Source organism: Fonsecaea pedrosoi (assembly GCF_000835455.1).
Source record: "Fonsecaea pedrosoi CBS 271.37 unplaced genomic scaffold supercont1.2, whole genome shotgun sequence".
Classification (NCBI taxonomy): Eukaryota; Fungi; Ascomycota; class Eurotiomycetes; order Chaetothyriales; family Herpotrichiellaceae; genus Fonsecaea; species Fonsecaea pedrosoi.
Genome location: NW_013550614.1, coordinates 4,351,324 through 4,374,593, shown reverse-complemented (window position 1 = coordinate 4,374,593; position 23,270 = coordinate 4,351,324). Strand labels below are relative to the sequence as shown.

General features: G+C 52.3%; 10 protein-coding genes across 10 annotated transcripts; 5 read left to right on the top strand and 5 right to left on the bottom strand.

Annotated features, from left to right (window-relative positions):
- Window positions 1-91: 91 nt before the first annotated feature.
- On the bottom strand, window positions 92-3,029 carry Z517_03548 (uncharacterized protein; the record flags this gene model as incomplete). Its single annotated transcript, XM_013432652.1, has 6 exons — window positions 92-475; window positions 1,202-1,275; window positions 1,331-1,563; window positions 1,618-1,911; window positions 1,986-2,410; window positions 2,481-3,029. 6 exons carry the CDS (start codon window positions 3,027-3,029, stop codon window positions 92-94), a joined length of 1,959 nt encoding a protein of 652 aa, XP_013288106.1.
- Window positions 3,030-3,847: 818 nt separating this feature from the next.
- Window positions 3,848-5,946, top strand: Z517_03547 (uncharacterized protein; the record flags this gene model as incomplete). The annotated part of the gene is made up of 7 exons (XM_013432651.1): window positions 3,848-4,038; window positions 4,112-4,319; window positions 4,373-4,492; window positions 4,569-4,691; window positions 4,764-5,281; window positions 5,366-5,695; window positions 5,775-5,946. 7 exons carry the CDS (start codon window positions 3,848-3,850, stop codon window positions 5,944-5,946), a joined length of 1,662 nt encoding a protein of 553 aa, XP_013288105.1.
- A 401-nt stretch (window positions 5,947-6,347) lies between these two features.
- On the bottom strand, window positions 6,348-8,003 carry Z517_03546 (uncharacterized protein; the record flags this gene model as incomplete). Its single annotated transcript, XM_013432650.1, has 1 exon — window positions 6,348-8,003. The coding sequence occupies one exon, from the start codon at window positions 8,001-8,003 to the stop codon at window positions 6,348-6,350; it is 1,656 nt and encodes a 551-aa protein (XP_013288104.1).
- A 363-nt stretch (window positions 8,004-8,366) lies between these two features.
- Z517_03545 (uncharacterized protein) lies at window positions 8,367-10,217 on the bottom strand (the record flags this gene model as incomplete). Its single annotated transcript, XM_013432649.1, has 2 exons — window positions 8,367-9,003; window positions 9,097-10,217. 2 exons carry the CDS (start codon window positions 10,215-10,217, stop codon window positions 8,367-8,369), a joined length of 1,758 nt encoding a protein of 585 aa, XP_013288103.1.
- Window positions 10,218-10,919: 702 nt separating this feature from the next.
- Z517_03544 (uncharacterized protein) lies at window positions 10,920-11,601 on the top strand (the record flags this gene model as incomplete). The annotated part of the gene is made up of 2 exons (XM_013432648.1): window positions 10,920-11,040; window positions 11,165-11,601. The coding sequence occupies 2 exons, from the start codon at window positions 10,920-10,922 to the stop codon at window positions 11,599-11,601; spliced, it is 558 nt and encodes a 185-aa protein (XP_013288102.1).
- Window positions 11,602-12,288: 687 nt separating this feature from the next.
- Z517_03543 (uncharacterized protein) lies at window positions 12,289-12,963 on the bottom strand (the record flags this gene model as incomplete). Its single annotated transcript, XM_013432647.1, has 1 exon — window positions 12,289-12,963. The coding sequence occupies one exon, from the start codon at window positions 12,961-12,963 to the stop codon at window positions 12,289-12,291; it is 675 nt and encodes a 224-aa protein (XP_013288101.1).
- A 1,058-nt stretch (window positions 12,964-14,021) lies between these two features.
- Z517_03542 (uncharacterized protein) lies at window positions 14,022-14,800 on the top strand (the record flags this gene model as incomplete). The annotated part of the gene is made up of 3 exons (XM_013432646.1): window positions 14,022-14,190; window positions 14,252-14,328; window positions 14,381-14,800. The coding sequence occupies 3 exons, from the start codon at window positions 14,022-14,024 to the stop codon at window positions 14,798-14,800; spliced, it is 666 nt and encodes a 221-aa protein (XP_013288100.1).
- A 1,047-nt stretch (window positions 14,801-15,847) lies between these two features.
- Z517_03541 (uncharacterized protein) lies at window positions 15,848-17,689 on the top strand (the record flags this gene model as incomplete). The annotated part of the gene is made up of 5 exons (XM_013432645.1): window positions 15,848-15,941; window positions 16,293-16,696; window positions 16,811-17,140; window positions 17,271-17,322; window positions 17,508-17,689. The coding sequence occupies 5 exons, from the start codon at window positions 15,848-15,850 to the stop codon at window positions 17,687-17,689; spliced, it is 1,062 nt and encodes a 353-aa protein (XP_013288099.1).
- A 626-nt stretch (window positions 17,690-18,315) lies between these two features.
- On the bottom strand, window positions 18,316-19,440 carry Z517_03540 (uncharacterized protein; the record flags this gene model as incomplete). Its single annotated transcript, XM_013432644.1, has 1 exon — window positions 18,316-19,440. The coding sequence occupies one exon, from the start codon at window positions 19,438-19,440 to the stop codon at window positions 18,316-18,318; it is 1,125 nt and encodes a 374-aa protein (XP_013288098.1).
- Window positions 19,441-20,874: 1,434 nt separating this feature from the next.
- On the top strand, window positions 20,875-22,800 carry Z517_03539 (uncharacterized protein; the record flags this gene model as incomplete). Its single annotated transcript, XM_013432643.1, has 4 exons — window positions 20,875-21,346; window positions 21,437-21,524; window positions 21,640-22,299; window positions 22,365-22,800. The coding sequence occupies 4 exons, from the start codon at window positions 20,875-20,877 to the stop codon at window positions 22,798-22,800; spliced, it is 1,656 nt and encodes a 551-aa protein (XP_013288097.1).
- Window positions 22,801-23,270: the final 470 nt, after the last annotated feature.

Sequence of the window (23,270 nt, the reverse complement as noted above, 5' to 3'; positions counted from 1 at the left end):
ATACTGTACACACCGTGGCCATTGATGCACATCTGGAGATCCCTTGCCCCCTTTTCTTTTGTTTTTTTGGTTTTGCCGCTCATACGTTTCGCTACGGCACTGCACATACGCAGGAATGGCCGACGTTCAGCTTAATCCCGAGATTGTTTAGCCAGACGGCTAGGTTAGGATGGTCCAATGGAGTGACCTCGACGGCACGTCGTGCCACCTGAATGGCCTCTTCTAGATCGCCCATCTGGCCTGTCTGCTCGAATCGTCTTTTAAGATTAATCCCCAGATTGTTTAGCCAGGCGGCTAGGCTAGGATAGTCAGGTAGAGTGACCTCGACGGTACGTCGTGCCAGCTGAATAGCCTCCGCATCATGGCCGAGTTCGTTTTCGATTCGGTGCTCCTTGGACGCCAGCGCCAGGATCGCGTCGAGTGACGAAAGGATCGAAAGTTGCCAGGCAGCAGGCTTGGCTGAAACGATATACTCCTACGCGGCCTTCAGTAAAAGGGGTTGAAAGGCCACTCGGGCAAGACACCGGGCCGGACAAGCCTAAACCACTTTCAGCCACTTGCAAACCGAAGGGGAAAAGCATGCTCCTCGCACCCGAGAAGCATCCTCTTCTCATGCTTCGAGTCTTGTCACTACTATACGTAGAGGGATACTTACAACTACGGAATCGATATATCGCCGAGTACTGCCTATCTCCAGCAAGGCATTCCTGATAGTCGGAGAGAGCTACGTGGGTGGGCGTCGACGCACTAGGGAGACATAAGTAATCCTGAAACTTAGGGGTAGGATCGTGAGCGAAGTTGACGACGAAGTAAAGATATAAAATAATCATCGTTACATAGAGCCATCTCCCTGGATGCCACTCAGTGTAATCAATGGTCGAGCCTCATCGAACACGCTGACTACACTGATAACCTCGAGTCTTGATGTGACCCAGTCTCGCCTGTCCTGGACCAGTTACGGGACCCTTGCTCCTTGTCCTCTTCATTCGTTCTTCCCTTGGCTCCCCGTTTCTCCCTCCTTGAGCTCCATCGTCGTCGCATGGGGGTCAGGTCGCAACAACTTTATTATTATACTTGATACGTAATTATCAGCACAATACAGAAGAAAAAGTCTTAAGTCAGCTTCTCCCCGGGGGCCGGGGTTAGAGTCGTTAAATCATTGATTCTGTATTATATTTGAAACAAGTTTGCATGCAGCAACCAATTGTTCGTCCTGGTGATGCTTGCCTGTCAGCTGGAGAGCGAGTGGAGCTTCGGCGAATCTCTCAGGAGTGTCTGTATGATGGAGATTAGCCGTCTGGTTGCGTAACATTGAAGGTGTGAATCTGACATTTGTAAAACTCCTTCTTCTCTACGTCCGACCGTGGGGTGAATTTCTCAAAGGGCTTATCCAGGTCTTGATCGACACTCAAACCAGTTGGGAATGTGATTGCTGGCTGGTCTAGGAGATTCCAAACAGTTGTGTAGGCCCAGTAATGAAATGTTCCCAACTCTGCCGGAGGACCTGGGTATGCAGCCGACAGAATGACATCGACGCCGCGTTCTTTCATTAGACGATGGTATCTGCGCGGTGAGGATTGTAAATACAGCACCAGTGCGAAGAGGCCATATACTTACGTTGCTCGATACCCCTCCCGCTTATCGTTCAGAGCCCAGTTGTCTCTGACAGTCATGGGCTCTCGCACGGCGAAATCAAAGGCAAATTGTGTCAGGGCCACGATTGGCTCTCCTCCATCAGCGAGCATTTCTTTCTGTGACTGCCCTGCATCGGCGAAGAAGAGCTTTTTTGCGACATCCACAATCATTGAATGCTCAAATGGCTCGAAATCTACCACCTTTACCCCGGCATTTTGGAGTTTTGAGACAACTGTTCTGAGCGCACGAAGCATTGGTGGGTGGAGTCGACATGTACTAAAGCATCAGAGATATCTCAGTAAACAGGATAATCATAATTTGCCCCATGGTAAAAGCTTAACGTCACTTACCCGTCTTCCCAGATGACACCCACAGTGAGATCATTGACACTCGGTGGCGCCATGTTCTTCCATGGAAGAGGTACCAAACTGGTTTCTTCGTCCCATGGTTCACTGCCTAAGACAACGCTCTCAAACAAGTTGATGTCCTCAAGGCTGTTTGCCAAAGGTCCAGCGATGCATCGAATACTTTCCTGTCCGTCAGGCTGGAAGAAAATCCCCTTGTAGGGATTTCGTAGCGCGGTCGTGCGCAGACCGTACGCTCCGCAAAACGCGGCCGGCACACGGACAGAGCCTCCAATATCTGTTCCTAGGCCAATCACTGAGCAGTGCGTGCCCACGGCAATGCCTTCACCACCACTAGACCCTCCGGGTGTGAGGTTTCGATTAAAGGGATTAACCGACACGCCATAGATAGGATTGTCGGTTTCGCCAGACTGTTCAGATCCGGTTAGTTTCCAACATTGCACTCAAAGGATCGTATGCACTCTGGGGTTCTTGATGTACCATTAAAATCTGAGGCTCATTTGTTCTGACGTGGAGCACCGCGCCTGCGTCGCGGAGTATTCTCAAGATCAAGGCGTCTTCGCTTGGAATGTGGTCAATGAAGCAGACGTAGGCCGAATGGCACACCTTGCCCTTGAAACCAAAGTGTTCCTTCACAGAGATCGGTACACCATGTAGTGGTCCAACTAGCTTGCCCGTGGCTTCGAAATGTTTGTCGAGCTTTGCTGCCTGCTCAAGTGCCTCTTTGACCAAAAACTCGGTCGCAAAGTTGCATAGCTGGTGAACGATGTGGCCGCGTTTGAGGAAGGCGATTACTACCTCAGTAGCAGTCATTTCGCCGATCCCCATTCTCTTTGTTAGACCTTCTGCTGTCAACTTGGTGATGGCCGTCTCGCGATCAGTTAGCTTCCCACACGTGTCAGGAAACGTCATGATATTTGTTGTGGATTGAGGAGGTAATTGTGCTTGTGGAAGAAGCCATTCCTGGTTCAGGGAGTCCGTGAGAATCTTGCGGCATATCTCAGCCTTGGTTTCCCACGAATTTGTCATTTTTGTCGGTCGTTATGTTTGAGAGGCCAGATGGTGAATCTTACTGAATGATTGTCAAGGTTGTGCGAGTTCTTCCTTTTTACATATAGTTCCATATATGGGTCAACAGAGCGTATACTGTCCATTTCCATATTGGCAGGTCGAGTGGCACAGGATGAGCCTATCAGAGTCATGAAACTTGAGCCTAAGCTAATTAGATCTGCGGGATTTCCCACATTCGTTCCGGTTTATCACGTTTGTCCCGGCTTATCGACAGGCTATTGCATATGTGCCGGCCCATCGTAGTCTTATCACATTTATCCCGGCTTATCGGAAGTTTATCCCATTGCCTCCGGCTTATCGACAGCCTTTTGTATTTGTCTCGGTCTGCTGTAAGTTCTATCGCAATTATCCCGGCTTATCGACTTCGCCTTGGCAAGGCTCGACTACGTGCCGATCTTTCTTCGAGTCGGATTGCTATTGGAGACGCCGCCGCCAGAAAGGCCAGATTGGATCTAACCACATTTGCCTCGCAGGCACGGGTGAGATACATCTCGATCAATGTGTAGAGCCAACCACATTTCCTCGGAAACATGAGCGGTGGCTCACACTAGACCATCACGTCGTCTACGGCGGACAAGTTCACGGACGTCCAAGCGTTAGGGTAGATGGAAATACGAATACAGTTGCGAAGGCTGGCCCAACTATTTAAAGGGAGCACAATCCGCCTCGTCTTGAGCGCACGTCTGTTCAGCATTTTGCCATAATCAGTTATTATTTACTGCTGATCAAGAAAACTTACTAACGACCCGCATAACCTTTGGTATCAAGAGTGCAAGATGGCTGACGCTGAGCGCGAATTTATTCCTGGCACGGTTCATCTGGTCGACCTGGAACGGACGCTTATGCTTAAGCATGCCTCCGGTAAGAAGCAAGACGTTATACTGAATCCAGCCCCTTCGGCGGATCCTGAGGACCCTTTGAACTGGAGCCCGCGCCGAAAAATGCTGTCAACAATTTGTATGGCTATGTAAGTGTTCAAAGCTTCCGTCTTTTAGCATTCGGCGAGCCTGTTCTCTGACACTTTGGCCATTACGCAACAGCTACACCTTCGTGATCGCCTACACGAGCGCTGCCATCTATTCGATCTTGCAACCCCTCGCCGACGCAAGAGGCTTGACACTGGCTGATCTCAATGCTGGAACTGGATACATGTTCCTTGCTTATGGCTGGGGGTGTTTGATCTTCCAGCCATTGGCCATCCAATACGGCAAACGCCCCGTATATGTGATCACGATGCTCATCTCGGTGGTAAGCATGTCACCTCCGCTCTTCCACCAGGCCTTAGTGACCCTCATATGTAGGGGATCATGTTTTGGGCTCCTTACACAAAATCCAACGGAGAATACATCGCCAACAAGGTTTTACAAGGGTTCATTGGTAGCCCAGTGGAAAGTCTAGGAGAAGTCAGTGTGGCAGACATTGTAAGTTCCCTTGCGAAGGAGCTTGCAAAGAATTGCCACTACATTGTCGTCAGTTCCGATTTTTAACTCTCCCAAGTACTTTACACACCAGCGCGGAACATATATGGCGGTTTATGCACTTGCACTCACCGGAGCAAGCTTCTTTGCACCCATCGTCGCAGGCTTCATCAACGATGGACAAGGGTGGGAATGGGTCATGGTAAGTACTAACATGACTATCTAGCCCGTCACCGCCCGATAATTCATCGCTGATCATATCCCTACCTGACAGTACTGGTGTGGAATCCTATGCCTAGCGGCATTCATCTTCCTCTACCTCTTCATGGAAGAGACAAACTATCAACGTTTGACGGTCATGACAGCAACTGAGATGGTATCCCAGAACTCGGTGGACCCTGCCTCCGACCCTACCACGGCTGAACTCCAGGACAATCCAAAAAAACCGCAGGTCAATGACACAACGGCAGTCACAAGCACAGACGAGACGATTGAGTTGTCAGCGACTCTATCGCAGCAATACCGCCGGAAGACGTTCTTTGACAAATTGAAGTTTTTCCAGCCCGGAGTATGGCAGCAAGAGAACAAACTGCTAGGAATGATGGCCCGCCCCCTGATCTTCTTGACATGGCCTGTCATCGCCTTTGCCGGCTTCACCTACGGTAGTATCCTTGTGTGGTTTAACATTCTGAACGGAACCTCTTCACTCATCCTATCGGGGCCTCCATATCACTTCAAGCCCAGTATGGTTGGTTTGTCCTATGTATCTCCCCTGCTTGGAATTTTACCGAGGTACGTGCTTGAGATCTGGATCGAAGACACAATGGTCGGTCTATCGTCGATCCATTACTGACATGATGAAATTATTCAATGCAGTCTATTATACACCGGCCCTTTCAGCGACTGGTTCGTAATAAAGATGGCTCGTCGAAACAAAGGCGTTATGGAACCAGAACACCGACTCTGGCTTCTGGCCATTTCAATCGTCTTAACCCCCACAGCGCTCATCATCTGGGGCGTTGGGGCCTACCGAAATATACACTGGTTTGGTTTGGTCTTCGCCATGGGCCTTCTTGCGTCTCAGATCGCGATGGGTTGTTCGATCTCTATCACATACTGCGTCGACTGCTACCGTCGTCTCAGCGGCGAAACCTTGATCACTGTCATTCTGATCCGGAACACCATGAGTTTCGCCGTGTCGTACGGGTCAGTAGAAGTCCCCACTCGTTCGTTGTTCTTCTTCTTGATTCGATCTGACTTACTGTGCGCACTCTGAACTTTCTAGTCTCACACCTTGGGTCTTGAACATGGGCTATCGTAACGCATTCCTGGTCGCAGCTTTTGCGGCCATGGCCCAGATATCTACGACCTTCATCTTCATCAAGTGGGGCCGAGCCATGCGCAAAAGAAGCATTCCTAAATATCTTGAGTATGTGGAGAAGACGATGGGGCATTGATGCTACGAAAGCTCTCCATAGAATTGTAGAATTGTGCGATCCGGAACGCTGCTGCGGCAGTGAAAGGATGATCATCCCAAGCAATAGGGTACCGATATCTTGTGAGAAATAGAGGAAAGAAGAGGAAATTGAAGAGATTCTGTCGGGGTCAACGAGAAATGTCACAAAACGCAAAGGAAACGAGGAGATCTGGTCAAAGAAATGTATATATGTCGATCTGTCTGAAAGAGAGAAAGAGGAGGAGAGGAAAGGAAGAGGGATAATGCCCATCCAGTGGTGGGCAGAAGGTGGTCAACCGCCATCCTACTCCTTACGGATGAAGGGAGGAGGTGGGGTTTGGACATGATTTCGCAAGAAATTGAAATGAACACCTTGATGTTAGTATTATAGTATATATAGCACTAAAGCCCTATAGAGAACTTTGGACCCGAGGATACAAGATCAAGCCATAGTGTCTGTGGATCCTGACCTCGAGCTGACCAGAAATAGTCCAGAAATGCTTTCATGCTATAACATGAAGCTCTCGCCACACCACTCGTAAGTTCAACCATTTGTCCCAGAACGTCGTCGTCTGTTACCTCGCTTCTCTCCATCTCAGTCATGGCGATGAAATAGGCAAACAGTATATACCGTGACCCGTACAGCTCCATCTGGCGGATCTGCTGCACCTTCGTGAGGATGGACTCTGCAATCGCTCGTCGAAGGCATTTGCTATGTGCCGTAGACGGCCCGAGTTGATGGAGAATCAACCTTGCCGTAGCTTGGTAGCACCACGCCTGAAGGCCCATGTAGATGAACTCCGACGCGGACAACGCAGCTGACTGTTCGAATTGCTCGTGCAATTTATGAGTCCACAAAAATTCGTCCACGGCTGCTAGTAAATGGGCCCAGGTTTCGCAGTCTCCGTCTTGGTAGTTCTCCTCATCAGGTCCTCCTCGGGTGCCTTCCACGTTGTCATCTTCTGCAAGATCTTGGCCTGTTGTATAGCTGCTGTGGTCTTGCTGATGTCGTTTAGGACGGCGACGAAATCTCAACGAATGCGAAAAGACACAGATATCATATAAGACCGGGAGCAAAGAGCGACTGATACCGTAATACCTATCGACTCTGTCCGGAACTGGTACACGATACCGGAACGTAGGTATCTGTCGGTGACAGAGGCATTCGAACGTTTCGGAGAAGAGTGTGCAGAGGAAGTTGGGATCCATTTCCACGTAATCTGTCAGGCGGCGATTCAGATACCACGGTGCCACGAGCCGAAGGGCTGCCCGAGCTATATCGAGGGTGTGATGTCCTATACGACTCTGATTGAAGGTTATGAGCGTGAGCCCGAGGTTGAGAGCAGCCGCGATGCCCTCCGGCGTCGAGACTACTAGCCGTAGGAGTGTCTTGAGTGCGCGTCCAGTGTTCTTCAAAGTGGTCTCGTCATCGTGCCGGCCTAGGAGAAGTCCCATCGAATTGGCAATGGTCCCACCCATACCGAGGTAGCCCATTGTTACGAGCTCGGGCGTGCAAAGGAATTGTGTCGCAAGCACCCTCTGCATCTCCGGCCGGAAGCTGGCGCCAAAGACGTAGAACTTCACAAAGCCGTTTTGATCCAAGATGAATTCTATCAGTCGTGTTTCCTGTCCGCTAACGGCATGGCGAATGTTTGGGAACTGAGCAATCTGCTCAGTCAAAGGGAACAAGCGCGTGTCGGAAGGGAATGGGACACACGCGGACATTGCTCCGTCATCGAGATCCGACATGGCCTGATCTCCTGAGGCCGACTGGACATCATTCTCCTCTTCATTGCCCTCGTCCTCAGCCTGGCTCTTGGGGTGGTGTACCTCTTCAAATCTCGCTGTCTCCGCGAAGGTGTTCAATATTTTATGGGGCCTGAAACTGGAAGGACGACCAGGACGTAATGCTTGACGTTCTGTTTTACAATCGTGGTTGAGTCGAGCACAGCGGTCGCAAACTTGTGATTGTTGAGAGGAAAACAGACATCTCTCTTTAATCCTGTGGCATCGATCACACGCTCTTGGAGATGCTCTCTTCTTATACGGGGCCCACATGATGGACGTGAATGTGTTGAAACGCAGAGATAGGGTAGTCCTTGGAGCTGGAGAAGCTATCTCCAGGGCTTTGTACAGGGTACCCCGCTCTACGATCACGATGCCAAGGATACCAAGCCCATCGCAATCCAGGGGAGCGATTCGACTAAATAGTCGTTAGCGGGAGAGTAAAGCGGCGAGGGACGAGTCAGCGAAATGACCTACGACGATGAGTGTTCGGGGATTATATACATATATATATGTATATGGATGTATATAACCCCTTTTTCCACTAGCAGTCTTTCTTGTCTTTGGCCATCATACCGAAATAAATGTATGACCGGCCACCGATCCTATTCGACTAAGGGAAGAGGATCAACTCGCTCACACTCGAGGCGTGTCCTCTTTCTCGGTTTGCCTCTCAGCCTCCTTCTCGGCTAGTTTCTTCTTCTCATTCTCTTTATCTTGCTCCTGTTTCTTCTTCTCTTCCACCCTCCTCCACCGCTGCTGCCGCCACTCCATGCCCCATCTGGCCTCGACCCAGAGGAACACCGTCGCAGCGGCCATGAGCATGGCGACGAGGAAGAAACACCAGCCAAGACCCAGCCCGGTGAGCATGTCGTTGACGACGGCTGCACCTACGGCGCCGAGGCCGCAGCGGACGAGGTTGGAGGCGGCGGACGCGGTGGAGACGCTGCCCGGATAGATGTCGGAGAGGAGGGTGCTGAGCGAGTTGGAGGCGACGACGAGGCAGAAGCCCAGGATGAACTGCAGGACGAGCGGAACGGCGAGGGAGGCGTGGTGCTCCAGCACCCAGCCGTAGGGCAGCAGCACCGCGACCTGCAGGATCTGCGTGAAGAAGACGGCCTGAAGGCGGGCGCGCTCGATGGGGAAGTTCCGCAGGTCGTCGCCGCGCTTGCGGTCCACCGTAACGCCCAGCCTGTGCGCCGTGCGCCGGTAGTTCCAGTCGAGGAGGCGGCCGTTGCAGAACGAGCCGACGGCGGCGGCGACGCCGAGGGGTCTACAAGCTTGGTCAATTTTGAGCTTCGAACAAAAAGATGGAAAAAAGATGGAAGAAAGAATAAGGAGGGAAAAGGGGAAGATGACCACTCACAAGAAACATAACCCGACCTCGAGCTCGTTGAGTCCGTATAGCCTGGGGAACACGGTCGGTGTACTCGTCATCAGAACCAGGTTACTGAACATCATGATCCCGGTGTACGTGATGATACAGAACGCGTCCGGGTTGGCAAGAATGACAAAGGATCCCAGCGGGTTGGGGAACCGGATCTTCGCGTCTCGCTGCCGCTCTGCCAGATCCTGCTGCGTCCGCTCATAGTCGCGTCTCTCTTCGGCGCTCATCCTCTTCAGGCGCCGCCGGCCGGCCACGTACTGGACGACCGACTGGCGCCACCACTGATACGGCACGATGCTCCCGTCGTCCACGATCTTGCGCTGCGTTTCGGGCATGAAGACGATATACAGGACCAAATACCCGCCACTGATAATAGTGAGGAACCAGAAGACGGCTCTCCATCCTAGGAACTGTGTCAGAAGGCCGCCGATGGTGGGGCCCAATGCCGGTGCCGTCAAGACACCAGCCGCCATGGGACCGATGTACTTTCCCCGCTCAGCCGTGGTGGCGATGTCAGCAATGACGCCGTATCCAAAAGCGACCGTGCCACTGCTGCCCGCGCTCTGTAGGCACCGCAGGACGAGCAACGCGGCATAGCTGTCCTGCAGCGCCAACCCAATGTTCGCGGCCGTGTAGATGGTGAAGGCGATGATATACCCCAACCGTCGTCCACTCGCGTCGGAGAAGGTGCCCATGAAACTGGGCGCCAGGCCCTGGAAGATCATGTACGTGGTGATGGAGACGTTGATCAGGCTTTGGGAGAGATTGTATGTCTTCGTCAAAATCGGGAGGACCGGGTAGTAGATCTGGCTGGACAGCGGGGAGAAGAAGGACGCCATGGCCGTCATGGTCACGATGAACCATTTGGCGCGGTCGGAGAAGGCGCTGTACGCTTTGCGCTCGTTGGTTTTGGCGGGAGTTAGAGCTGGGGGTTGTGCTTCGACGTCGCTCTCCTTCAGCTCCAGTGGTGGTGGTGGTTCAGACGCTCCTTGACCGGGGGAGTTTGTGGTGTCGGTGACATCTTCGCTGTTACAAGGACAATTCGCTTTCGCTTCGCCGTTCGTGTCACTAACAGTAGTGTCCGCTTCTTTGGTCGTCATGGTGGAAAAGGCCAGTCAAGGAGGGGCCTATCTGTTTCCAAGCCCAAAAGCCGTGTTGACTGAGTATTGATATCCCGCACGCTGCTCTATATGGAGGTCAACCTGGATGAATGAAGTATGCGGCTAGTTGAACACTGAGAGCCGTTCACCTTTTTCGTTCAATTCGGGTACTGATGCTGACAGTCTATGGATCGAGCTGTGACGAGTATCTATCGTGTGCATTGGGGATGGACGCATATAAGCGATAATATCTGCTTGAATAGATATCGGCATCAGCGAGACCTAAATCATTATCCTCACCTGGAAATATGCCACCTATTTTGTAAGGTTCGTCGGCCTAGTTCTCCTCTTTTCGCCCGTTGCAGGCGGTTCAAAGAATGGAAAATCAACTCGACGTGGCCCGGTATCGGGAACCGGCCACCAAAAACCGGGCCGGTACAGGACGGCCATAAACTCCACGCGATCAATCCAGGGACGACGGAGCAATCAGGTTCTGTCTCTCGCTATAATTCACGCGGTCCCTTGTCGATCGGAGAAATGTCCCAAATTGCTGCCTGTTCACTGCCTCATTGCGGCATGCAAGGGATTCGGGTTGGTGATTTTTCCTCCACCCTCTTGAGGAAGGAAAAGAGAGCCTGGACCGTCGACATTCAATCTCCTTGTCCATCAGCGTCACTCGGCCAGTGCGATCCCTAGCCAGCCATGCCAGACAATCAGATTTTCAAGACTGTGGTGGCACTGGTTGAAAAGGACGGATCGAAACCCCTTCAATTGGCCTTTGGCTCGCGCGTCGTGAAACCGGGCGACAAGATCCCCAAGGGAGGTGAGTTGACTTTTTCACATCGCTGTCCCTGTTTCTCAGGTCATGGACCGTCCAAACAATCTGCCGTCAATCTTGGCGTTTCTCTTTTCTTGTCTACTTTCGCTGACTTCAACCCCTTGGATAGAAGCTCAAGAACTCCCAACACTTGGGTGGGACACAGCGGCCCCAGACCAGAAATTCGTCGTCCTCAGCCTCGACCTCGACGCACCTTTTCCCTCGTTCGCGCCGCTGAGTCCCATACTGCACTGGCTCCAGACTGGTCTTGTCATCGGAGGATCAAGCAGTGCCGATGGCGTTGCTGCTGCTGCTGCTGCTGCTGGCCAGCTAACCTCGCCGGACCCCGCTACCGCATTCTGGGCAGGGCCCGGCCCTCCCCCAATCAGCAGCCCGCACCGCTACATCTTCCTGCTCTACGCCCAACCACCCGACTTTGACGCACGCACGATCACGAAAGCGAGTGGCTTTGGGATCAGGGACCGCATGAGGTGGGATCTGTCGCGGTTTGAAAAGCGGGCGAAGCTGGGCACGCCCGTCGCGGCGACGTATTTCTTGAGCAATTAAATTCTGGGCGTTGCGGCGTTGTTGCTGTCGGTGATATAGGGGGATAAGGAGTATTATTATTATTATTTGAGAAGGCAAGGCAAGGCGTGCTCGTGCTTGGTTTGTCTCCTGGGCACTTGGTCAGCACTTTTTACCCACGTCAAAATGCGAGGCCGCGATAAAGCTTTAATTTGTACAAACCGCTTCAGCCACGAATCCTCCACCAGCAAAGAACGCACGGGAGATATAGAAGCCCACATCCCTGTGGCCGGTTGCTGAAATCTTTCTATTTGTCTAGAAAAATCTATCGCCGAGTTCTACATTTATTTGGCTTTGCGACAGTCCATGAATAAATCTTTCCTCTCCATGCCGTCCGGCGCTTGTTCGAACAAATCCCCCCGTATCATCAAGACCCCGACGACTTCTGCATGTGGCAAGCCTCGCCAAAGCTTGTGCGCCTCTATCTGGTGGCGTCCATCTCCACTGCTTCTCCATAATTTCCCGAGCTGACTATCCAATCTCGCCAGCGATAACAAGTGATGATGGTGGAGTGCGTAGCCTCAGGCCACTGACCGTAATCGGTCACAGCTTGTCCAGATTGCCGAGGGGATATGTGCTTAAGGTACTCAATTGCCCTGCTCAAGATCAAGGCCGCCACCAGCTCGAATCGACGGGTAAAGGACCTGCTCGGCGGCGACCAGTGACAGATCATAACTTCTCTTGTCTCTTTGTGAGCACCCACATGCCCTCGGCCTCGGTCAAAACCTTGCCATTTTTGTCTACTATTTGACCCCTCGATAGCCACTTGCGACCTTCTTTTCCTACGAGCCAGCTCCTCACGAGCACGTCTCCCGGCGTGGGTACAGGCGCACGGTAGGTTATATTCAAACCGACGGTGAAAAGCGCACCTCGTGGTCCTGGAAGGTGTTGTTGGTGTAGCATCGCACAAAGTCCCATCATCTCGTCAAGAATGGCGCAGGCCATGCCGCCGTGTATGACTTCGGGATGGCCATCGAGCCCCGGGCGACCGATCGACAACAGGACGACGCATTCGGGGTGCTGAGGTACTTCGGTGGGCTCGCTGTGGTTTGTTCTCAATTTTAATTGTCCCTTGGGGCTTTCTGGAGGGTTGGGATAGTCCTTCAACTGCAGAGAGAGGAGGTGAGGAATAGTGTCAGGCGAGTTGATGGTACGAGCAAAGAAGTAATCTTCGCCCGTGTCCTTTAGAGTGCGCGAAAACGTAGGGATGGCCTTGTAGAGAGGATCGGCCAGGTATTTATTCGTCCATTCAATAGATGCAAAGTACCGCCGGTCGTCTTCTGAGATGGAGTGGCTGCCGATGAAGTCGGCCATAAAGTCCGTCTTTCCATGTTGTTCTGACATGGTGGCCAGTCGTGTTACCTGTCACACATTAAGTACCCAAGTCGCTATAGCAGAATGAGCAGAGCGGCTGGATGCAGACCGCAGTTGTGATTGTATAACTTTTTTTTCGGTTTGTATCTCTCCAAGACCACGGCCACGGGCCATGGGGTCCGAGCTTGTGCCTCGGTCTGCTCGGTAGGTGTGACCAGTAGGAGGCGCTGCATCGCGGACAAGATACGGCTAACTACATCTTGCTTTGTGAGTGGCGGGTTTTTGGTGGCGGATGTTTCTTGCTTGGGGTGTCCGATGCCTAGAACTGTTTGGGTCTGGGCACCAACTAGGGGTGCTCCAAGATTGTCGCAGTGGAGTTGGAGGGTGAGGGGCGCCGGCGATGCGCTGCCCTGGTGATTGGCGCGGCCCTTAATGTGTTTTAGAATTGCAGCAGAGTGACGAATGGGTGGTCCAAGCGGGCGAGCTCCCCAGTCTGGCACCCTGTCGTTTTGGGTTAATAGGTCTCTGTCGGTGCCTCTAGGGGCTTCCAGGTACCAGCTAGTCCCTAATTCAGCAAAGTGGGTGACCAGATAGCGGCATCGCCATGGACTTGATACCGGCGCTCCTGGGAGCTAACAAAAGTGAATGGTGGAAAGGTGCAGCCAGAGTCAGTGAACGCGCAATGGAATAAAAAAGCCACCACCATCCTCTCCCAGCCTCTATCTTGGTCGCCCTTGAAAATTCCATAGCAACCGAAAAGCATCTTGGAGAGACTCCATCTCGCCGTCACCACCCTCAAAGACTGATAAAGGTGAGCTCTTATCCCAACAAACGGGTCCCTCTTTCCACCCAGCTGTCAGTGTGTGTGAATTCTGCCCTCCACCTCCCACTTCACCGAGTACCAACCCACACCTTCTCACCCATCTCTCACTGCTCTCTGTCTCTCTCTCAGTGTCTGCTTTTTTCCTCCACATACTCTACTTCATACATCCATCAGTCCAACTCTACCAACGTAGTACTTTGAGCATCGATTTGACACTCTGCATAGACAGAAGAGTCCAGCCCGCACTACCTTCACCACCTCCACCATGCAGTACCAGATCCTCCTTGCAGCTTCTCTGGCTGCTGTCGCCCACGCGCAGACCATTGTCACCTCGAGTGCATCCTCGGTCGCAGCCTCTACCACTGTGTCGCAAGCAATGCCTGCGGTGGCTACTGCTGCCTTCAACCCTGCTGGAATCGATTCCACGACTGCGTGTAAGAGAGAGGTCCCCACAATTTTTGTCTCGATGGGGAACATACTGATTTTTGAACCTAGTCAACTGGTGCCATGCTCAGCTGAACACTTGCCCCCAGATCTGTGGTGGGTCTGCTTCTCAAAACCAGTGTGATCAGGTATAATGAACGCCGTAACATCAAGCGATCCACAGCTGACATTTGTCTCTAGACCACATTCACCTACACCTGCGTTTGCGCCAACGGAACTGTGCCTGACTGCACCGCCTTTGCTGAGACTCTTCCATTCTACATCTGTCAAGAGACCTACATCCAGTGCGTCAACAACAACCCCAACGACGCCCAGGCACAGTCTGCATGCAAAACGAATGAGCAATGTGGTACTCGCAATGCCACCGCCGAAGCTATTGCGCAAACGTCTGCTGCCTCTGCTTCGGTCACTTCCACCTCTTCTGCTCCTGCCTCGTCGGAGACCGCTTCTGCGACCGACACTGCCTCTGAGTCCGCTACTGCATCGGCTTCTGGATCCGACTCCTCTGCTACCGGTGGTGCTGCCATGGGTGTCTCTCAACAGATGACCACTGGTGTCTTTGCGGCTGTCCTCTTGGCGATTTTCAAGGTGCTGGTCTAGTTCAAGACTTGGTTGCCGGTTCGTCCCAATACTGTAATAATTGGACAGAGTTTTGCGTCTCAGGGGGACTGGAAAAGCAGAAAAGCATCATGGTTACGAGAAGAAGAACATTGGTGACAGTTTCATGGTCATGGATGATGGAAGGATGACTTGGTTTTAAATCATGTCAGAATGGTCAACGGAGTGGAATGACGATATGCGGAAGTGGGCTTGACGATTTATGTTTTTTGAGCGTGTCGGCTTGTGGCCAACAGCACTTTCAATCCTTTAGCGAGCACGTCTGTGAGGGCTTCAGTTTTTGGAGGCTAAGGGGGGATAGTACTATTGCACAGAGATCAAAAGCTGATAGAGTGCTTAATTAATGTCCATGAGAGGGGTTGAGTGAGACATGGTTAGGGTTTTCTTCCCCGGATCTGCATTGAAGGATCATCAACGTGGACGAGGAAGAGTCTTTGTTGAATGTTTCCACTTTTCTAAGATGCCACGGCGCATTGGCGCAGGCGGAGAAGGTCGTCACAGCCACTCGCTGCACAAGTACTTTGAATGAGGAGATGTAAACATGTGGCCAGTGACTGTGGCTAACGCTAAGGCTTGGCTGTGGCTGAACGCTCAGATGCTCCGAACTGCGCCCAAGGTTTGCTTTCCCCTCACGCATTTCTCTTGAAGAGAGAGGGCAGCACCAGACAATCATTGATTATTGGACCAATACCGAGTTTGGTTGGAGCTCCTCTCTCCATGTTTGCGAGGCTGTGGATTCTGGCCCTCCGTTTGACCGTATTTACCTCGCACAGGCACTTGAATAAAGCTGGGGTTCATATTGCACCTACAAAAACAAGTACAAGAACAAGTTCATACTGTACCTCTTTCGTTGGACGCTGTACTCGGTAGTCAGTAGACTGACCTGGCCCGGACTGGTCTATCTAACCAAGGATATACAAACATACCCTTGTCGGCACCTCTCATAACTGATTATAATTCGTGAACCCTCCACTACATTGCGCATAGCACATCGTCCTTCGATACAAAGACCCCTGCGACACGATCACTATGCGCGCGCTCCGATACCACGGCGTCAAAGACCTCCGCGTCGACAACGACATTCCCGAACCGAAATGCGGCGAGAACCAGATCAAGGTCAAGCGTGAGTCTACGCATCATCCTGGATGGGTCGGGTCACGGATCATGGATCATGGACCATGGACCATCTAGCAGGGAGTCAATCGTCTTGTTGTCTTGTATTTCGCAGTCTCTGGACGATGAAAAGCTGATGGATTGTGATTGCGCGCTTTGGCAGCTGCTTTTTGTGGGATCTGTGGAACGGATTGTGAGTTATTCCCTCGTCCTATACGTTCTTGTCCTCTGGCTCGAGATTGGATTGAAACGAGTCGAGCTAGCTGGCTAGCTATTATCATCACTTCTGAATGGGCAACACATGTGGTCCAGGAAGGACAGTCAGTCTGAATGAACCATTTCAAACTTACCATCGTTTTAGTACACGAATACTCGTCGCCGACATTCATCCCACAACCCAACTCTCCCCACCCCCTGACAAAAGAGGTGATGCCCGTCGCCATCGGCCACGAATTCTCCGGGGAGATTGTCGAAATCGGCAGTTCGGCGGCATCCCACCCAAACTTCCAGGGCCAGTCCCTCAAGGTCGGGGATAAGGTCGCCGTGCAGCCCACCCTGGCCTGTTTCCACTGCGGCCCTTGCCACGACGGCTACATCAACTGCTGCGACTCGGCCGGGTTTGTCGGGCTGAGCGGCGGCGGCGGCGGAATGAGCGACTATGTCTGCGTCGATGCGCAGTTTGTGTTCAAGTTGCCGGACCATGTCGGTTTGGACGTGGGTGCGCTGGTAGAGCCGTTGGCCGTGGCGTGGCATGCGGTTGACCAGGTAAGAATAAGGTCCTTCACAGACACTTTTTTTCGAGGAGAAGACGGATGAGATTTACGTGGTCTTTTGTTCAAGGAGTCGTGTGTGATGCTGATGCGAAATCTATGCATGTAGTACCCTTTGAAAAAAGGCGATGCCGCGCTCGTCATGGGTGCCGGCCCCATCGGTCTCGGGGTCATCCAATGCCTCAAGGCCCGCGGCGCGGGCACCATCATCGTGGTCGAGATAGCAAAGGAGCGGCAGAACTTTGCCCGGGCATTTGGCGCGACGCATGTGATCGATCCGAGGACCGAGGACGTGGTCAAGAGGAGCAAGGAAATCACAAACGGTCGGGGACCGCATGTCGCGTTGGACGCGGCGGGCGTGCCGGCCAGTTTGAGGGATTCGGCGTTGGCGGTGAGGGCGCGCGGCACGATTGTGAACCTGGCGATCTGGGAAAAAGAGGTATGTATCTCCCTGCGTTGTCGCCTTCAAGTGCAGGGGCCGCCACGACAGCGGTGGAGGTTCGGGAGACGGCAAGAAGGTGAGTAAAGAGGAGTTTTGACGAGGCTGATTTTTTATTACGGAGTGACAGGTACCGTTCCAACCCAATACCCTTGTATTCGGAGAGAAGAAATACTTTGCGAGTAAGTCATATCATTCCCACTTCATGCCTTTTTGAATTCATTCTCCCTTTTTTTTCATTCGAGGAGGAGGCTATTCGCAGACTTGGTAGCTGGTCTGAAGCCCGAGCATTCATCCATCCATCCATTCACTGTGTCGTGATGTACATCTACACACACCATTCTGTGACTGATCTGCTATACGCTAGTCCTGGGCTACCTCCAATCCGACTTTGCGGGAGTCATCAACGCTCTCGCCGACAACTCTTTGCAACCACAAAAAATGATCACGAGCAAGATCAAAATCAATCGCGTGGCCGAGGACGGGTTCCGGCCGCTGATCGAGGACAAGGACAAGCATGTCAAGATCCTGGTTGATTGTAGAGCGTGAGAGATGGAGAGAGAGAGAGTGAGGTAAAAGATGAAGAGAACGGGGTCGGGGCTGGGTCTGGGGCTGCTGGAACTGGGGAATATATGATCGGAGGTGTGTGGGGAGGAATGTGTATGTTTGTATGTATGCTTGTCCATGCCCAATACCTAGCCATGTAGCTACATCACTATGTACCATGCACAAGTACGAGCAGTGCGTAACACCACCGCCACCACACGCATCCCATCTCCTCGAAGTGATAGACAGACACTCCCGTACCTCGCAGGTACCTAGATATCTAGACACCTACCTACCTGCTCGCAGAATCTGCGTGTGCTGATTTCCAAATCTTTGTGTCGCCATCGTAGTCTATCACCCCTGGTGCGGTGACACGATGGACTATCAAAGAGCATGACGAGTTTTTTTCTTGGAAATAGTCTACATAAAAATGAAGATTGTTACTGTTCGAATGCGTGTAAGAGGGGCCACCGCCAGGGGTATCATCCATCGCAAAAGAAAAAAGCAAATACCATATGTATCAACGTTGAGTTCACAGACGGTCTAGTCTAGAGAAATGAGGAGGAAACACACGCGCAGTAGCAGTAGCAGTAGCAGTAGCAGTAGCAGCAAACTCCCCTCGCCCTCACTCAAATGGGCCATTCACTGTCCACTTTCCTCATCCACGATCTGCAGGTGTGGAAATTGCGAATCTTGTATCTATCGCTCGCCAGATTCCTCTCAATCAAGATATCCGCCTGCGAGACTATGCTCTCCCAGAGTTCCCTGAGCTTCCTCTCCCTGAGGTCCCCCTTTGCTTTCCAAACCTCCTTGACGAGAAGCTGAACGACTGTCAGCGCGCCGCCCATGCCCAAGGGGCCTGCACTGGACAATAGTCCAAAGACACAGTCGACCAATAACTCGAAGCGCGAGCGGTTCTTCTTGTCGGTTTCCAGCAATCGACGGAGCGCTTTTCGAATCCCGACCAGGAGGAGCCCAAGTTTCATGCCTCGCTCTTTGTGCTCGTTTGGGTGACTGGTGATCAGTCTGGTCAAGACTCCTTTCAGGAAGTTGGTGGTGGTTCTCTGATCGAGTTTCATGAGGAGATCTGCGATGATCGGGGGAACGAGTCTGAAGAGTTGAAACGAGCCGAATTCTCCATTGTTGGCGCGGCGGGGTTGCGTGTACTGTCGCACCGTGGCGTTGACGAGGCTGGCGATGATTGAGGCGTCACACAGTGGTGGCCGGATGTATCTGGCAAGGTACTCCAGGGTTCTTGGGTGGGTCAGACCAATCAGCTCACCGACAAGCTCGGCCCTTTCCCCCGACCTAGAGCGCAAGGCAATGGAAAGGATCAGGACTGTGGCCTGGTCAACGTGGACAATGGACATGGGTCTATTCCCAATTTGTAACCATATCTTGACTCTCTGCTTGGACAGCGCGTGAAGCAGCATCAAGCAGTGGGTTCGATCCAGGTACTTGCGCAAATTCAGGCTTGTGTACATGACTTGATGCGACCTTGGCAGGGGGAGTTTGTCGTATCCAGCGACGGATTTGAAGATGGCCTTGTAAGGCTCATTCCGGGGATTGATGACGCCCTGAGCACTGTCGACATACGAGAGCTTTCCTGAACGCGTAGTCAACACCCGAGTCTTGTTCTTTGGGCGTTCTAGTGGCCATTTATGAGGCTGTTGTTGGGTGATTAATGGAGGAGGTCCCTGGATCCGGGACGAGTAATGTCGTCTTCGCTCGCCCAACGTTGGTTCTGAAACCATGATGTCTCTGAACAGAAGATCAAGTAAAGTGAAGAATGTCAAGGTAGGAAAATTTGATCTGGATCAAAGGGCAGGAATCGCCCGCGTCTCGAGAGAAACTTATATACCTTGATAAGAGCATGACGAGGTGACGACACCAGCGAGTATGCCTTGTCTTGGTCATCTGGCATGAAGCTGAAGAGAAACCGAAAGGTCTAAACGAGTTTCTTGGATCTCTCAGTGCTCAGTATGTGGGAAGAGAAGCTACCACCAGGGGTTGTCAGAATTTCGTGGTTCTTTTGTTAGGGAAATTTGGCCGTTGCACTATACACCCACATAAAGACAGTCCTATCTTGACTCTTTCCGCTTGCCAGGGCTCGGCACGGGGCGTCGTCGGTGACATCATCTCTCCTGGGTTTCATCCAATGAGCGATCAAAAGCTGCGAGCACAGCCTTCGTGTGCGCCTGAGGCGCCGCAGCCACAGCCAAGCATAGCCCACCTTTTCGGCAATGAAAAAGGTAATGTTCCCGCTCTCTCGACTCGTGGACCGGAAAAACTTGTCTCCGCCATGCTCGCTCCATGAATTCAGTATGTCGATCCCTCGACCAGATTGCAAAGGTTATTATCCTCGGCGGTCATGACGGTGCATCAAAAGTCTCTTTGCAGAGTACCGAGTATCTATGTCTTTCATCTTCCTCCTTCTTGTCCTGTTATTCCATGTCTCCGCACCCAGCACGCAGAATGTAGAACGCCAAAGGAAAATTTTCTGGATCGCCAGGTGACAAAGGAAATCTCAATGTTCAATAATTGCGAGCCCTCGGAGGGGGGTTTCCTCCCATTACTGAGCACTCACGAAGAATCCCTTATCCATATACCCTCGTTCTGTGCGATGATCGGGAAGGTACGAGGTTATTCGGTAGACTTGTAAGAGGTACTACTCGCTAGCTCGTAACTGTCTCCCGGAGACCGAAAATAGTACGCGGGGGCCGTTTTTTCTTCTTTAGTCAGCTTCGTTTGGAACAGACCATAAGTGTTTAGAGTTAGTACACTAGCAGTTAGTACAAGTAGTGCAGTAGTACAGGATTTCAGCTTACAGTATAAATAGCCCTGGTACCCAGCTCGCCAGGTAGATACCTATCCCGGGTTATATCACATACATACTCGTAGGTTTTTGTACGAGGGGCGTATGTCTGTCCGTGTGAACCGTGGCCATTACTTTATTCGACGTCCGGGACGAGGTATCATTTACAGAGGATAGCGGACGGTTAAAAGGGGCTGAGAAGAACAGAGCGTCAGGCCGTCAGCCGGAGAGGCAATCTTATTTTTCTTTCGGAGGATCATCATCTTCATCACCGCTGTCATCCTCTCAACGTCTGAGCATCTCTATTACGTCTCTGTTGTGAGAATCGAGAATCGGCAAGATATAGGGAGAGAGAGAAAGAGGGCAAAACAAAATGGCTCAAGTCGACCTCGTTGACACCATCGCCCGAGTCGCCGGCGTCGGCACCAGGCTGTCCATCGCGCTGTACACCTTTTCCGAGACCGTCGCTATCACTACCACTCCCTTGGCCTCCTCGGCCTCATCCTCCTCCTCATCTTCTTCTACGACAATCACGTCCTCCGCCTCGTACAAGGCTAGAGACCTTGCTCGGGATGTGTCGCTGACATGCTCGGTGTTGGCGGAACTACGCGCGAACCTGAAACCCCAGGATCATGATCATGACGATAGTCACGAAAGCCATGATAATGGCAAGGCCAAGCTGGACTCCAACGCCGACGCGGACTCGGACTCGGACGCGACGTTGAAGATAGCCAAGGAGATCGTGGTCGAGTGCGGAACCGTGTTTAGGGATATGGACGCCCTGGTCGCGAGAGCCGTGGAGAGCTCGTCGTCGTCGTCAAAGGGAGCCGTGATCATGGAAATGGGTAAGTTTAGCTAATCCCGCTCCAACTGACTTCCTCTCTGTCTGGGCCACAAGCTCCAATGATTTTTCTTTTCTAACAAATGAGAAATAGACCACCTCGGCGGAAACCTGGACCGGATCAAGAGGACGCTCCTGATGATGCTTAGTGACCTGTTAAACGCGGCGGATTCGACGGACGAGTATGTTTTCTAGCCCCCCCTCCCCCCCCACTAGGGGATCTCTGACAAAACAAGAGACCCTATGAGGGAAGAGAATCAACTATCTAACTAATTTGTTTGTGTCACATGTGTATAGGAAGGAGAGCTCGTCCAAGGACCACAACGACGACGACGACGACGACGACGACAACGCCTCCTCAAGGACGCTGCTAGGAAACATGCTCCGCGCAAACGAGGAAGCTCGGAAAAATCATCAACCCGCCCTCAATGCGACCGGATCCCGCGATAACGCACGGCCCGGCGACTCAACCATCCAAAGCTGCCTGAGACACATTGGCAACGCATTGCTGCGGTTCGAACACACCAGTTCCGCAACCCAGCACCCTTCGCGTGTCCGCGTCCGGATCGAACTGGAAAAAGTGTTCGGTCCCTCGCGGTACCAGCCGGGAAGACCGAATCCGTGGGTCGTCCGGTCCATTGTACGCAGCACGGCTCACCCCCGGCCTGAATACGCCGTCCCTTCAAACCCCGAGCCGGACATGTACTCGAGCGTCGCCGCGGGCGCCCTCGAGAGTCTGAACATCGAGGATTATGACGAACCGCAGTATTACAGCCGGGCACCGGCATACCGAAGCGATGGGGCAGGACGAGGCCCTGCTTTGGCGAGAGAGGCCCAGCAACCGCTCGATCTCTCAGAGAGGGGACAAGGACAAAGAAGGTCAAGCCAAAAACCTTGGTATTCGTCGGTGTGGGAATCTCTTCCTTCGCCGACCACAGCAATGGGTTCCATTCAAGAGTGAGTCTCGACCCTTCCTCGATGCCGTATCGTGCTTTGTTTGGAGCTAACGCGAATTTCTCCAGAACGATCAAAAAGACAAGTCTTCTTTTCGGGGCGGATGAGGAATCTGGAGATCCAGACCCCGGCCTCAAGCGCAATCAGCCCAGAGTCGGTGCAGCTGTTCCCCCTCAGATACTCGAGCAAGGCAGCGCAAAAATCACCAGGTCACCAACCTTTGATGACATTCTCCTGAGTCCTTCCAACAAAGGCCAATCCACATCTCCTCCGCCAGCCACGAACTTCAACCTCGAGAGGACTGCCGACTCAACCACAAGACCTTCTGAGCCCAAGACAGCCGAGGAACCAGCGAAACATGATTCGCCAGACCTCTCGGCCCCCGTGGCCAGCACGGCTGAACCCTCAAAGGAAGCATCAGGCTCTTCTGTCGATAACCCAGCAGGGAAGGAGTCGGCAGATCAAAAGGATCTCGACACAGTCTATCAGCCGCCGAAGCCATGAAATCCTGTGCGACGATCCTTGGTCTAGACTCCCCTTTCAACAACTATAAATAAAAGCATCTGTGACATGGGAAAGGGGCTGAAGGATAACCGTATTTTGTGGGATGGATATACGATAAGCTCTGGGCGCATACGAAGGGCGAGGCTGAAGAAATCGGGCTAGGGTGGGATGAAGAGCGCATCTATCGTATAATCCATGCATGGGTCAGCTCAACTGGTGTGTCCTACGGGTACTCCACCCTAGAGAGGATTGATAGCCTGATTCTTTGCTTACATTGCTGTTCAATTGGAGGCCTAGATTCTGCATCGTATCTGAATACGACAGTTGAGACATTCTATTCCGACGTGTTATGCCACATTGGTTTGGCACCAGTTGGCTGAATTTCAGTAACCAGGGTATCGGCCAGGGCCTCACCACATCTATACTTCCAAGGCTTAAAAGCGAGGTAGCCCTCAGCTCGCTCCGAGAAG